Consider the following 15,718-nt stretch of genomic DNA (forward strand, 5'->3'; position numbering starts at 1 on the left):
ATCTTGACATATATTTGCATACATATCTATGTGATGTGCTAGAGTAACTTTCTAACCATTGCTTTCCTCTGGAAAGCTCCTGGAGTCTTGCATTTAGATGCACCTTTATTCTACAGGAAACATCAGCCATCGACAGCTCTGAAAACTGAAGGAGCTGTACAACTTGTATTCAGGTCAGGTTTTTTTTTTTTTTTTTCTTTCCTCGGGTATGTATGTGACATTTGTAGTGAAGAGAGGCATAGGGGGTTTCAGCAAATATTTTGGTCTTTCTGGTGTCATACAGTGGCAGATTTCCCTATTCACTGCTTAGTATTTTGTATTTCTTTCTAATTATGTATCACTCAAACCTGTCAGGGGTATTTGTTCTCTGGTTTCTGTCACTTGAGGTCAGTAGAAAAAGAGCTGGTACAGCTGCAGCCTTAGCCAGCTACAGACCGGTAGGAAATGGTTACTGCGAACTGCTTGGACGTGGAGCTCGCACCAGGGCTGTGTGCTTCATAATCGCTCCCTAGGCGTGGATCTGGCCGCTTGTGCCTGGTCCTTTAGCAGGAGAGGGATGGCTAACACAATGATCAACCAGCTATACAGTAGATACATGAAATGTACTGCACTCTACAAAATATCAAATTATTTATTTATATAAAATATAATACACAACAGTTGTACACATGCACACACCCACACAGTACTTTACCACAAATTTAGGCCAATTATTTTCTTTAATTAAATGTTATAATCTAGCACACGGTATCTTACAGTAATTTACATTATTATCTGAAGACACAATGGGGAAGCTTTGATCATTCATTTATAAACCTTCCATAAATTACAAAAAAGAAAGGCAGTCTGAAAAGTATGTATAAACAGTAAAAACAATTTACAAATGGACAAGAATTACAAAATAGTAACAGCCAATGACTGCCATCAATGTGTAAGATTGTTTTTCTTGAGATGCCAATATTGCAATTAATATTTGATTATCACCTGTTGCAGCCTTTACTGGCTACGGCTTGTGTGTCTAACAGTTTTTCACTTTTTACTTTAGACATGCACTTGATCATCTTGAATCTGACATCAGCAGTATGAAAATGCTTTTTAACTTAGGACTATACTTCCACAGGAAAAAAAGTTGGGGAATAAACGTTGCTTGTTGTGGAGTTGTTAGGGTTTGGTTTGGGTTTTTTCCTGGTAATTTAGAACAATGAACCAGGAACTCCAAAAACTGGAGGCTGTATGGTTGAAACTGGGTGAGTCTCTGAATAACTTACACTGTATCTGATTTCAGTTTAGTGCACATGTTGACTAAAGAAACCAATTAACGGTTTTGTTTTGAAAGAAAAAAAAAGCAGCAGAAACCAAAAAGAAAGCATTTTGCACAGCACTTTCAAACTCCCAGGAGTTACATCAGACATTGAATGGAGTCAGTAACATAGTACTTGATCTTAAATTACCATGTTTTAGGGACGATGAAGACAGTTGAATACACAGTACATACAAAGTATACGCTGTATATTTATTAGACAGTACAAATCATTGTGCATTAATAAGGCAAAACATCAAGGCTGATTAAACTAGGAGTTTCAAGACCATTTTTGTGTATGATAAAGGTTAGATACAGTGGGGTGATCTCTGAACCAGGAATCAATGAATAGTGTTTTCTTCCCCCCACTTACAGTTAAAGGAGACCAAAGGCTGAGATTTATCCAATGGAGTTGCAGGTGTTGAGTTGACTTCAAATAAAACCATGTTCTTCTGGTCTTAATGCCACAAATTTGACTTTTTGTTTTAAAGAAAAAATATTTGCAACAACAAATCCACTTCCTTTTTTCTTGCTGTTTTGATTAGGCAATTCACATGATTCTATTGATGTCAGAGTTAAAAATGCAAAGGTTTGGTAAAGTTGTACTGCATAGTCATGAAAGCCCTAGTTTTGACGTTTAAATAAAAAATACACAGACTGGAAGCTTTACAAGTTGTCCAGGAGTACATGAATCATTTCACTGCACCCAGCTTTTTCAGCAGTTTCTTGCCTTTGGAAAGCAGCCCCTTTTTCTTTTTCGAGGACATATCCCTGCCTCTCCCGGGACTACCAGAACCCACAGGTGACGTAGGTGACCCAGAATGGAGATGAACTGTGGGGGATGGTGCTCTCCGTGATGTACCTGTATTCTCAGGAGGAACCTATTAGGTACATTGTTATCATTTATTGAATGTTTGAAAGCTTCAAAGCTGTTATCATCAAGAAAGTTGGTAACATCACTTGTCTTATTACCCACTTAAACAAAAGGGCTGGTTCCTTTCTCCTTTGTGGCTTAAAATACCATATAGGCTTAGGGAAAACATATAAACTTTGAGAAAAAGTATAGACAATAGCAAACACTCCAATAGAGCCCTGTTTTGGTTATACTTTTTTAAAGAAAGAGCTGGATATGCTTGTTTTGCCATAGCTCTGGCCACAGAAGCCTCAAAACTGGTTTTGGTTTTGCATTTCAGTACTCTGGTAGTACAAAAATGAAGAGGGATACTTTGTGCTATAGATTTAAGAAAAATAAATGTGTTAATTACTACAGATTAGCAATCTATAGAAGCCAAACTGTTTTCAGAAGAAATTACTTAAACTGCCATATGATAAAATCCTTTAAATGCCTTGTCTTTAAAAATTGGCTAGCAAACTTTATGTACATATTTGAGAAGATGGCACACTGGCTTAAAAAAAAAAGAAAAGGAAAAAGAAAAAACTAAAATGAACCTTAATTGCAATCAAAGAAAGCTTAAAGACCCTGACTGCTTGATGTGTATGCTGGAGCTATGAGGTTGCTGAATGAAGGTGAATACTTGTACGATAGTTAGATGACAGCATTCCTAAATATTTTAAACAGCTATTTTTTTTTTTTAATCATCAGAAGCACTTGAATGAAAATGCTAAACTACTTATACTCAGCCTATCCTAACTACAGTGCCCAGCTGACAAAATGTGGTACTATCAATTAAGATGATATTTTCAGAGGAGAATCCATGCCTTAGGGACCCCTGTTATCTTGTAGTTCAAGTTAAAACATCAGCAATTTACTGGCTTGCTGTGCAACAGTGAGTTAAGCCAAGGGGCTTCAAGCCTACTTTGATTTTAAATCAAGGTCTAATTCTAATGAAAAAACCCAACTTGGTAAAGCACCCAAACGTACACCTGAAGATACCAGATATTTAGTCTAATGCATTCATTCAGTGAGCTGCATGTTTCATAGTGAGACTTTTATTGCATTGGTAAACCAAACAGTTGCTAATACTTCAAATGTGCACTTTCTTGGAAAATCCGAGGAAATTGTACCATAGGAAGGGATTTTTTTCAGAAGTGGTGAATAGTTGGTCTCAGGTAAACTGGGGTATAATCGATTATGGAAAACACATTTTAAGGCAGACAATTTAAGTAGCTCTATTTGCATGTAATGAGTTTCAGAACGAACTATACCCTTGTAAACGACTGTACATATCCGCTTACGTTCCATTTGTATGTTCTTTTAAGGGTTGGGGGTGTTGTGCTTTTCTCTTGATACAGGAGCTTGGAATTTTAACATCCCAGGTTGGCTAACAATGCAATATGCAGCTTTCGTTTGTAGGGTAGTTAGACATCAAACTCTCCTTTCTATGTAAACATAACCATTCAGCTCATGAAGAAATATGCTCCAACCATTGACCTTCATAAAGCCAGGTCTAATTGACTTACTTATAAGGATTCCTTTTTAAAGGATTTGTCTCCTAAAAAACCCTAAATTGACTAGATATAGTAAAAGCATACAGCCTATTCTTCTGTGGCCAAGGATTTTGGAGACATATTTCTTTATTTTTCCCCCACAATTAAGTTTCAAGACTTGCATTAGATAGCCAGGTAGCTTTAATTGAAATCTCTATTGGTATCTTCAGTTGCTCACTTACGTGAAGGCTACATTGCCTTATTAAGGTGTGAAATGAACACTCTTCTTCTGTTTCCAAGCAGATGAGCAAAGAAATAAAAATATATATAAAATATATAATATATAAAAGTATTGCAGTGATGAAACAAAACCAAAAATGAGATAACTCTAAACATGATTAGTCTTTCATAAAAGAGAAGTCTCTGGGCAATTAACTACTGCCACTTGGAATAGGAAGTCATAAGGATTAAGAGATGAGCACTGTCAATCAATCAGCTGCATCGACAACTTGTATTTAAAGGAAGGTTTGTACCAGTCTTTTGTCTGCAAGAACTTTTGCTTTCATCTAGGTATTGCACATAGTAAGAGTAGTTTAGAAGCATTAGGAAGTAACTACTTTTGCCAGGGAAAAGCTGTTTAAACTCAAATTGTAATTGAAAGTACTGTAATGACTGCAATTAAATGTTAAATTTGGTTTCTCCATTTACAAATGTAACGAGCTAGCAGAAGGCTAAAAGTCAAGTCATTTTGTGTTGTTTTATATATTTGAAAGTTAATTTTAAATGAGTAAATGGATTTAAAATGTTAAAAATAATGTCTAAATTATATATGAAAATGGCATGGAAAAAATTTTAAGTTTTTCTTATTCGGTTGCTTACCCTTTTTGCTTTTGTACGAATCGGTGTATCGTGAGCATATCGTGAGGGTGCATCAGATAGATAGACTTCAACATCGTCAGGCACTTCTTCAAGAAAGTTGGAAGGAACCAGCCCCTTTTGCCCATTAAGTTCACCCTGCAACACGATGAAATTTTCAACAAATGTTTCAATTAAAGCAAATGGTAAGGAAATACTTTTGACTATTTCAAAGCCAGTGAGGAAGAGGAAGTACTCATCTGAGGTCACTTGGGACCTTAAGAGCTTACACACGTGAAGACTGCAAGAGCGAGTGTGTGTAACAAACAGAGAGCAAAGAACCCTGTTCTTTATCTGTGCCCGAGGGAGAAGCAGGAGCTGAACCCCTACCATTTCTAGATGTGGCTCCGTAGGACTGCAGCGCCCCGGACTGTGGTGTGAGGCTGCACAGCTCCCGAGGCAAGCAAGTTACTCCTCAGGGAGTCCCTTCTAAAATGTCTGAGACACAGCTGGGCCCCAGCTGCCGTTTAACCCTTCATGCTCCTGATGATTGCTCTAACAGCTCATAGCAGTTGGAAGTGACCAAACAAGCCAACTTACATAGTAAAATCCATCTTCATCAATTTCACCAAAGACAGTGATAATGTCCCCGGTGCAGAACGTCAGCTCGGCCTGCAGAGAAAGGAACACAGGACAGTGTGTGCTTTGTTAGGCAAAAAGTAACATTTTCTGTATTAATAGTAAATCCAGTAATATGTTCCCTTCCCCTTTATGTTATGGCACAATTGGTGAAACTGAACGTGGACTTCAGCAGTCTCTCGTCTGCAGTGTACTGGGCTTTTGTTAACTGCCTGGGGTTTAAATGTAATTTAAGTAGGTTGTTGGTTTTTTTTTTAAACTTACTTTTTTAATTTTCTTTGGCCAGGGGAAAGAAAACAAATAAAATGTTTGTGATGTATCAGTACAACTTATTAGATTTGTTGCCCTAACTACCCTGAAACACTGTAACCTGAAACAAGATTTGATTCAGTGAGAAGTATAAGGAAACTAGCTGAGTTTTAAAATTCACTTTCTTTACAAAATTTGAAATTGTTCTACAATTCACCAAATTAAAAAAAACCCACCAAACCCATACATTTTAAATGAAACCTGAGGAAGCTGTGAGATACACAGTAATTTTTTAGAGCTTTAAGTGTACCCTGATATTCTTAATACAATGCATATATAAATGAAAATTGCATCAAATCTTGATTGAGGGATTTATGGTGTAACATCAAAGACAATGTAAAAAGTGATGACAAATAGGGGGAGCTGGGAGGCTGCATGTAGGAGAAGGGAAGATAAGCTGAGGATGCAGCTCTAGCTAATGGTTGCTGGTTTTTAAATGAAGCTGTAGCTAATGCACAGTTGTTTAGGATATCCTTACCTTGTTACAAAAAAAGGGATTACAGACAAGACGTACATTCACAAACACTCAGATGCATCAATGACAAGAATGAAACAAAATATTGGGAATGGTGTAGTGTGCTAGATTGTTCTGATTTGGGGTGTGAAGGAGGGTTGGCTTTTTTAGAGGAACTGCAGGTTACAGAGCTTTGAGAGCTTCACTATCAGCTTATCAGCATGAGCTGGGACGCTTCTCAGATATAACCATGTTCTTATGTGGAAATATGCAAAGGAAATTTGAAAACAATAAGTGGAAAATCATCATTCCCTACTATTTCTAATGCCATGCTTTTTTCCTTACAGACTTTTGTTCCATACATACATATACATTGCACAACCACATATCCATAACTGACTATATAATGTATTGAGCCATATTAAAAAAATCCTACAAAGGATATTGCTTGATTTTCTTTGAACAAGAACCATACATCTATCTGTACAGAAGTGATAAGCTTCTCAAAGTCATCTGCCCAAACCCACTCGACCAGTGTTTGTAATTCTGAACTGTTTTATGGCTGCACATCCACTGTAAATATATACCAGCGCTTGTTAATACCAACTGCCTTTTAACTAAATGATGGCTCCGGGCACAGTAAACACAGTGAACAGTTACGGCACTACCTCTACATCAACGTTAGGAGAACTTTCTCTTGGATCATAATCGTACAGGGCCACCATCCTCCTTGTAGAGACTGAGTGCTGCCTGCCGCTCCGCCTGTTTCTTTCTGTTCCAATCACAAGGAGAGGAAGGGAAGGAAAGCTATCAAAGTTACTTTGAAAAGAAAAACAATGTGCAAATTTTCCCCCCACATCATTTTCCCCACAGCGCAGTAACAATGTTGATAGTGCTCTAGCATAGTGATAGAAGGTCACAGATTACCAAACCTATTAGCACAGATAACAGTTTTGAAACAGTATGTGCGTTTCATAAATATTTTCTAACATTGACTTGCCCTCTTTGTTGTAAGCCACTGAATCCTCTGAACAATATTTATCTCCAAACTAATGTTCCAAAATTTTCAGCCATTCTTGGTTGTAAGAATCAGAGGTTACCAGCGCATACAAAGCCAAATATTCAACATTCACATTTGTTTCATTTTATTCAAACCTCCACTTTTACTGTCAAACCCATCCCCCCCCCACCACCACCACCCCCCCCCATCACAAGGAATTTTGTGCCTGGGATTATTCTTCAACTTTCTGCTGGGAGCGTGAAAGAGAAACGGACACTCAGCTGTCCAAGACAAAAGAGGCCACTCATTACCTAAGTGGTCTGCAATATTTTCAACATGGACTACAAAAACACATTCTCATATACTGTTTAATTTTACAAGTTTCCTTTGTGGGGAACAGAAGGAAAGGAGTAAAATCTGTAGTTTCCAAGAACCATGTGAAATGTTTATTAATTGATACTAAACATTTACAGAGAGGTCCAAAATGGGCTTCATTTTAAATTTGAATGATATTAGCATGATTCTTGCAGATGATTGCTGTAGCAAGAGAAACATGCTTGTTAGTGCTACTTACAGACAGGCCTTGAGAGCAAGTCTGATGAGTGTTATGCAGTGTGACAAAGGAAACCTGGGGTGAGCAGGCACCCTGGGGTTGTTCTGGCAGGAGAGGGAACAGTAAAGGCTGGGCTGATGCAGGAGCATGTACTGAGTGTGGCATGCACTCACAGCTGTCACATCACCCGCCTGCTGACACGGAAGCATTGCATCAGAGGAGATCACTGAATTTTGCAGTGAGTAGTTTGGAGTTACTTGCCCAGCTACCAACACAAGGGATTTACACACAGCACACGGCGAGATCCACAACGAAGGCACGGACTGTAACACAAGGGAGCCGATCCCCTGATTCCCCAAAGCCTGGATCAAGCCACACCTACACAAGTGGCTCAGAGTCGCACCTTCCATTTTGAAGCGCTTCTCTGGGGCAGGACACTGCCCACTGTTCAGGGTCAAGGGCCCCTTCTATGACTAAGAAAAGAATCCAAAAGCAACCCTGTATCTAATTGCTATGATCTGACAATATTTCCACCTTCTGGTTTCCAAAAGTTCAAAGGCATTAAAAAAAAAAAAAATCTAGACAGCTCAAATCATTTCAGCTAATTTACAGCTTGAATCAAATTATTGGTTCTTAGCACAGACCTCTTTTAGACTTTCTGGATCTGCGGTGTACAGAGCGTGTGCTCTCTTTGAAACGGTCACAGTTGACTTCAGGAAAGGAATGCATACAAATAAAAGAAGAAAAGATATGAAGCTGTTCAAAGTTCTGTTTTTAAGGATTTAATGTGGGCAAAGGATTAAGAAGAATATAGTCATATGAACACAGCATGTAAAAAGTGGCTGATATGACATTAAAAATGTAACCATCTGAGACAGACTGGCAATTAGAGCCTGCTTCTGCTAAAAATCCACGTGGGCAGCCTCTGGGATGGCGAGGGTCTGAGCACGTGGATCTCTGCTATTCCAAATTTGTACTCCGTTTAAAATTAAGCCAAACTAACTATTCTTTCCAAATCAATTAGGAAGAATGTTAAAAAACAAACAAAACCCAACAAACAAACAAAATGGTTAACAATTTAAATCCATATTAAAGTGAAAGCACATGATGCTTTTAAAGTACTAAAATATTTAAAGGTGAACTGCTGGGGGTAGGTTGCTAACAGCTTGCTCAGAAACATCCCAGAATAAAAAGAATTGCTTAAAAATGTAAGGCAGGGCAACATTTCTGTCACAAATTGCCTCTCCCTCTTTCCAAGATAAAGCCTTTCTGATTTCTCAGCTACTTCAGGAGACACTGCCAGTTGAGCACAACAAAAAAATCCAATTATATTTGCAAAATATGACCCTTAGACAGCCAAAATACTCAAATTATGGGGAGCTATGTAGACTAGAGGTTTCGTTTTCACAAGTGTTCTGTATCAACAACTTGCTGACTGATAAGAACTGAGAGCACTGAACAAGACTGAAAGCAGCACGTTTCAATCGTAGCTGTTCAGGAAGAGATTTCCGTACCCACGTGTCACCTCACTGCTGGAAGCAGAAATATATTTAGACACTTCCTAATCCCCTCAGGCCCCAGTTGTGTTTACAGATGTACCTAGAGCAGGTTAGGTATCTCATTCTAACAGACTTCTAACGATGCAGACGTGTGCTAAAATGACTACTTGTGTGGAATGATGCTGTAGGCAGCAGCCAACCCATTCGGGCAGTCCCACTGTGTACCCATCCCACCATTTTGTCTTGTAAATGTACACATGGGTGTACGGGCTATACCTAGAGGAGCAGATGGGCAGTGGGGTTTACAAGTGCATGTGGGTGGGAGTATTTATGTGGCATAAGTAAATAAATACACAGATTTTAATTAAGAACTCAATTAAGCATTTAAAAACTTAAACCGCCCTTCCCTTTCATGGCCAATGGAGAATTTAAAATTATCTCAATATCTAAAAAACCCCAACCCCCTCCCCCCACCCCCCCAAAAAAAAAAAAAAAATTGTCTCACATTTACTAATACAATTTTGGAAACAGTAAGGTTTTATGCAATCTAGGAAAACAATTGTGGAAGATGTCTTTGTTTTTTTAGCAACCACTTTTACAGTTCACTTTTAAACAGGACTGAACCAATTCCAGCCCTTTATACTCTCTGAATCATGGTGACAATTTTAAAACATATTAAGATAGTTGTATGAAATTCATTTTTAGAAAGAAATCTAAGTTAAGATACTTGCATTGTGTATCTGTGTGCAACATTGAACCAGTGATGCAACACAAGTGGTTCATAATACAGAATTGTTTGACCAAACTCTGCTTTTTAAAGGGTTTGTTACTGCAATATCCATAAAATCTTATAATATCTAGTGCTATCCCAAATCAGATTACACATAACCCTTTGCCACCATCCCTTTAAATTACTGGTAAAGTAGGAAAACGTAGAAGAGTAAAAATAACAACAAAGCGATTCTTTATGCTTTGCAGCAGTGAGCGTATCACAAAGCACCTCAGCACAGCACACTCCAAAGCACAGGGATCATGTTCTGTGTCTAGAAATCTTTCAGGTGACAAACCTCATTTTTTTTATAATATGAAAAGAAAGTAACAAGTGGAGTGGTGAAGATACAAGTCCTCATTTGCAGCAAAAGATGTGACCAAGATTAAATACTAGTTGAATAAAATCATCCAGATACTGACACAGAATGTATCCCATGGTGTAGTAAATTGCTGTAAAATTTAGATGCATCTGCATATAGTAAAAACAAAAGGCAAAGCAGATCCAGCCAAGTTAATAGCACCCAAAAGTTAGAAGTAGTGAAGCATATGTATTTTTCCTTACCAATTTTCTCAACTGGTGTATTCAAAGGAAGAAAGCCTTGTTTTAGAAGCTGATCCATCATCTCTTCATCATCTGCTTGGATCTCAGAGACCATATTACATGGGATAAGGCCAATCCTTGTACAGGTTTCTCCACGATAGAATCCATCAGCATCTTTGTCCCCATAAACCTGTTATTCAAACAGCGATAATGCTGGTCAATACAGTTTTTAGCATTTAAGAATTTTAATACAGGCTAAATGGTTACTAAAGCATAGACAGATGACTACAGTTTGGGTGTGGAATTAAATTGGGTTTTGACTACTCTGACTTAAGTTACAAAACTGGAATTGTTACGTTAATTTGAATTACAACTTCAGATACATAAATAGAATTTGGACTTTTTTTGTTAGCCGTGAAATGCCCAAAAACTGAGACACACCAGTAAAAGTCATCAGTTTCTCCCTGTGCTGAGTCAGAACTATACTTAATGGTTTACACTCACGTTTTGGTGCCATATGAACTATGTGTAAAATGAAGCATTTGGAAAACTGTGCCAAGTGTTGTTACTCTGAATAGAACAACTTGTATATGATCAAAAATGCCTATCTAATACTTAATATACTTGATATATGTACTTACTTCAGCTCTGCTATTGTCTTTCCAGAAAACACAAATTAAGATATGAAAATAGCAGGAATTTTCATCAATGAGAACAGGTAAATTCCAAAAATGCAGTCAATTCATAAAGGCTACTAATGACACAAAGGCCTAGATCAGGACTCTACTAAACAAAAATGATGTTCTTAAGGCCAAACTGATGGCTGAGTTTAGATTGTTCCTTGTTTAGGCTCAATCATTTTTCCTTTTCTTTGACAACTGTGGTGGGTTGACCCTGGCTGAGGGCCAGGTGCCCACCAGAGCCGCTCTATCACTCCCCTCTTTCATTAGACAGGGGAGAAAAGGTACAATGAAAAAAAACCAAAAAGACTTACGGGTCGAGATAAGGACAGGGAGAGATCATTCTCTAATTATCATCACGAGCAAAACAGACCGAACTTAGAGAGGGAATTCATCTTATTTATTACTAAGCAAAACAGAGTAGAGGAATGAGAAATAAAACCAAATCTTAAAACACCTCCCCCCACCCCTCCCATCTTCCCGGGCTCAACTTCACTCCCGGCTTCAACCTCCGCCCCCCCCAGCGGCACAGGGGGACGGGGAGTGGGGGTTACGGTCAGTTCCTCACGCGGTGTTTCTGCCGCTTCTTCATCCTCAGGGGGAGGACTCATCGTTCCCCCGCTCCAGCGTGGGGTCCCTCTCACGGGAGACAGTCCTTCACGGCCTTCTCCAACGTGAGTCTCCTCCACGGGGTGCAGACCTTCGGGAGCAAACTGCTCCAGCGTGGGTCCCCCACGGGGTCACAAGTCCTGCCAGCAAACCTGCTCTGGCCTGGGCTCCTCTCTCCACGGATCCACAGGTCCTGCCAGGAGCTTGCTCCAGCGCGGGCTTCCCACGGGGCCACAGCCTCCTTCGGGTGTCTCCACCTGCTCCGGCGTGGGGTCCTCCACGGGCTGCAGGTGGAATCTCTACACCCCCTCATCCTTCCTCCACGGGCTGCAGGTGGAATCTCTACACCCCCTCATCCTCCCTCCATGGGCTGCAGGTGGAATCTCTACACCCCCTCATCCTCCCTCCATGGGCTGCAGGGGGACAGCCTGCTTCACCATGGTCTTCACCACGGGCTGCAGGGGAATCTTGCTCCGGCGCCTGGAGCACCTCCTCCCCCTCCTTCTGCACTGACCTTGGTGTCTGCAGATGTTCTTACATCTTCTCCCTCCTCTCTCTGGCTGCAAAAGCGCTCTCTAACTGTTTTTCTCTTTCTTAAATATGTTATCACAGAGGCGCTGATTGGCTTGGCCTTGGCCAGTGGCGGGTCTGTCTTGGAGCCGGCTGGCATTGGCTCTGTCAGACACAGGGGAAGCTTCTAGCAGCTTCTCACAGAAGCCACCCCTGTAGCCCCCCCGCTACCAAAACCTTGCCACACAAAACCAACACAACAACAAACAAAAAACCCCAAACTAATCCCTTCAGTTCAAATCAGAGTTCATTAAAAGTGACCATTGATTACCCTCAACTTTCTAGAGCAATGTTTTTCAGTTTTAATCACTATATACCCATAACTTACCTGGCACCGCCACTTCACGCAGTACACCACATGTGACTGTAACACATGTATGGGACAGACTTCATACAGCTCGTGGTGGAACTGATCCTCCACCATCCCACTGCTCAGGTAATGTACGAAAAGTATTTTGAAAATGCAAACTAATCCATCTTCACAATTTGATTAGATATTCAAAGCAGCAGGTGACATTATAATCACCATGATCCCAAATATGAAATAAAGATCACTGAGAGTAAGTGTCTGATGTGGGATCTCTCTAGACTTTTCAGTGCCAAACATGTACATATTTGTGAAGAAAAAATTAAAATACCTGAGTGAAATGAACATTCTTGCAAATCAAAATAAGCTCTCAAAGAAGTTCCATACTTTTAGCATATGAATCTTACATCATGTAAGGGGGTAAGCAAAATATCTAACAAAGTATTTAACACTAAAATAATTGTGATTTTGGATATGGACATTTGTGTTAGGATCCAATCCAACACAGTGGAAGGCAGTCAGTATTTTAAAAATTTAAGTTACAATTTTATCTTTGAAATGGGTAGTGTCACAAATGAGTATGTTTTTTTCAGGTTCTGTTTCAGATCACACTGAAATCTCAATTACTGTTGGACTACCAGCAGCTGTTCCTTCTGCCTCTCTCATTTCTGCCCATTTTTCACCAGATCGGTTAGATACCAGGCTGCAGGAGGAGATGCTTACATTTGCTGATTCAACAGAAAAATTCACTAGCTTTTGAAAATCAGATCAGCAAACTGAACAAATTTGCCTTGCAGCTGCACAATCATAAGATGAGGCAAGCTGGGATAGCGGGCTGGCTGAAACCATTGAGAGAGCCTCACACCGTCCCTGTCACCTGAAACAGGGCTGATTTGTCTTCTGTGCCCTGTTCAAAGGCAGCTTGGGTATTTTATAACAAACAGAAAAGGGAGTTGTTTTCCCAGGTTCAGAAGAGGACAACTCTGGAAGAGAAATACCTAATTTTTGGACCTTAATTAATCTTAAGTGTATACTAGCTAGGGGTCTTCAGCATTTAAAAAAAAAAATACAGCAGCTCTGTATGTATGGAGGTACAACACTAAGCACTTTTGTGGTACCTTTGCAGGAAAGAAATGCTCTCTGAAGCAGTTTTTCCTGCAGGGCTTGTGGCAATGGACACAGGGGGCTTTCGAGTCACAATTTTGGTTTTGGCACCTAGATCTCTAATTGAGTCTGGCCCTAATTATCTATAGCAACTTTCAGATTTTTGCCCATTACCTAATTATTTTTAAGCCACTAGCAGTAGATATTAGGTTCCAGATCCAGTGAGATTTACAGCCAGAATGTCTGGAGGCAAAAACCCCTGGACTCTAATCACACAAGTTGCTTTCTCCATAGGGAACAAAGGAGACCATGTGTTTTAGATCTCACCTTAATGATCTGTCCTTCTTTAAAGGGCAGCTCCTCTTCTGCAGCATCAGGATTTGGGGACATTGTCAGTGGATCGTAGTCAAAGAGTGCAACAAATATTCGAGTACAAATATCCTCTGTGCCAGGATCTGTTTCTGATTCTTCATAAATATCTGGAGAAAGATGGTCACGACCACCATAGCCATCTATGAAGGTAAATTCAGAAAAGAACAATTCAGTAAATAAAAGTTGGCCTCATCTTTCAACTATTCCAGTTAATATTTGAAAAATGTTTGGCATTTCAGTGAAAAAACTCAATAACTTAATGCATGTGCTATTGAGCTTGGTGTTTGGTTTTTTTAATTAGCAAGTTGTTATTTTTTTAAAAAACATATACAATCTGCATGCACTGAATGTGGTGTTGATCTCCTACACCACACTGACATTTACACATGTGAATAAAGCTCAGGTAAGAAAGCAATTATTGTTAGGTGTACTCAAGTTTGCCATAAATTAATGAAGCATGTTAAGAGTGACATAACAATGAGTCTGATAGGCTTTATCATTACTGCAAAAATAACCATGCTTTGGATCCACCTGTTTTCCAGCACAGCTGCTTCTGCTCTTCATGGACACAAGAAAGCACATCCCAGCTGTGTTGACATACCATGTTTTAGGTACCAGGTTTAAAACATGGTTATAACCTCTTCTCTCCAGACAGGCAAGAAGAAATAGATTTCAGTAGTGTAAGTTATGCCAGGGTTGGAACTACACTGCCTATGGTTTTGTTTAAACACAGTCAATAGTTAACATAGCCAGCAGTGCCCAAACCAACCCAAACACTAAGATGTGTTAAAATCCAGGAGGAATGGTTAGCTATGACTGCATTTAACCATAAGCTCATTAGGAAAGATCACCCATGAATATCGCAACACTTGACAGTGCACTGAATTCTGTTCACTGTGGGGTACCAAATCAATTTGGTCTCAAAAAAAATGAGAACTGGTGTTTTGTCTCATACATCTTTCAGACTTTTCAAATGACCTGGAGAATGCGTTTAGTCCATGATTCAACAACATACTTAAGGATGGACTTCAGTAAAACTGAATTAGAAGATTATGCCAAAATGCCTAACACTGTTTTGATCAATGGGGTTCAAAGGCTTTTAATTTTGTTTTGAAGGAGCATGTGGCAGCACTTTCCCAAAAAATAGGCTCTTTCAAGACACATGAAGTTGAAGTACCAAAAAATAAAGCCTTCAAAAATCATAAGCCACTTCAAAAAACTTGGCTTATTGTGCAAGTCCCGCTAACTTCAGTGGGAGTCACGTACTTTTGGCTTTTGCTGAATCAATACTCATCATCCAGTTTACATGATCCTTCACAATGAATACATTGAGAAAGCGAAGTTATGAAGTATGATGAAAATATAGTTCAACTGTATCAAAATTTTTCTGAACAATTTTCATATTAATACAATTTTTACTGTAATCACCTCTTACAAATTAATGACTCCCATTTTTGCTAATAGTTTGAACATTCAAATATGGAACATTTTGGATAAAATTCCTCTTTTTGCCTCTACAGCTGATGCATTTTAGTCGATATTTGATATTTTTAAACTACCAGAAAAAATTTTCAGAGGGTCACAGCTTTAAGGGAACAGCGACTAACTCTTGGGTCCAGAGCGCAAGAAAGAATGTGAATAGAGAAAAACGCAGAACAGCAAAAGGGCAGGGAAAAATTCCAGCCAAGAAGCTTTAGGCAGGCACAAAGCACAGAAAGGAAGTGTGGGAAAAGGGCACATGTGGGACAGAAAGCAATGGGACACAAA

General features: G+C 39.3%; 1 protein-coding gene across 15 annotated transcripts in view; it reads right to left on the reverse strand.

Annotated features, from left to right (window-relative positions):
• Nucleotides 1-606: 606 nt before the first annotated feature.
• Nucleotides 607-15,718, reverse strand: part of RIMBP2 (RIMS binding protein 2) — a 172,953-nt gene continuing 157,841 nt past the window's right edge. For 4 of the 15 annotated variants that reach the window (XM_075769525.1, XM_075769519.1, XM_075769517.1 and 1 more), the window contains 7 exons: nucleotides 13,907-14,091; nucleotides 10,331-10,499; nucleotides 8,143-8,208; nucleotides 6,614-6,717; nucleotides 5,144-5,215; nucleotides 4,568-4,702; nucleotides 607-2,181 (listed from right to left, as the gene is read on the reverse strand). In XM_075769525.1, coding sequence (XP_075625640.1) covers nucleotides 1,993-2,181; nucleotides 4,568-4,702; nucleotides 5,144-5,215; nucleotides 6,614-6,717; nucleotides 8,143-8,208; nucleotides 10,331-10,499; nucleotides 13,907-14,091 — 920 coding nt within the window. In that variant the 3' untranslated portion in view covers nucleotides 607-1,992. Of the gene's footprint in view, nucleotides 3,978-4,567; nucleotides 4,703-5,143; nucleotides 5,216-6,482; nucleotides 6,718-8,142; nucleotides 8,209-10,330; nucleotides 10,500-13,906; nucleotides 14,092-15,718 lie in introns of those variants that run through there. The other 11 variants (XM_075769526.1, XM_075769523.1, XM_075769518.1 and 8 more) reach the window with 8 other exon arrangements.

This window comes from Balearica regulorum, chromosome 17 (genome assembly GCF_011004875.1).
Source record: "Balearica regulorum gibbericeps isolate bBalReg1 chromosome 17, bBalReg1.pri, whole genome shotgun sequence".
NCBI classification, from domain to species: domain Eukaryota; kingdom Metazoa; phylum Chordata; class Aves; order Gruiformes; family Gruidae; genus Balearica; species Balearica regulorum.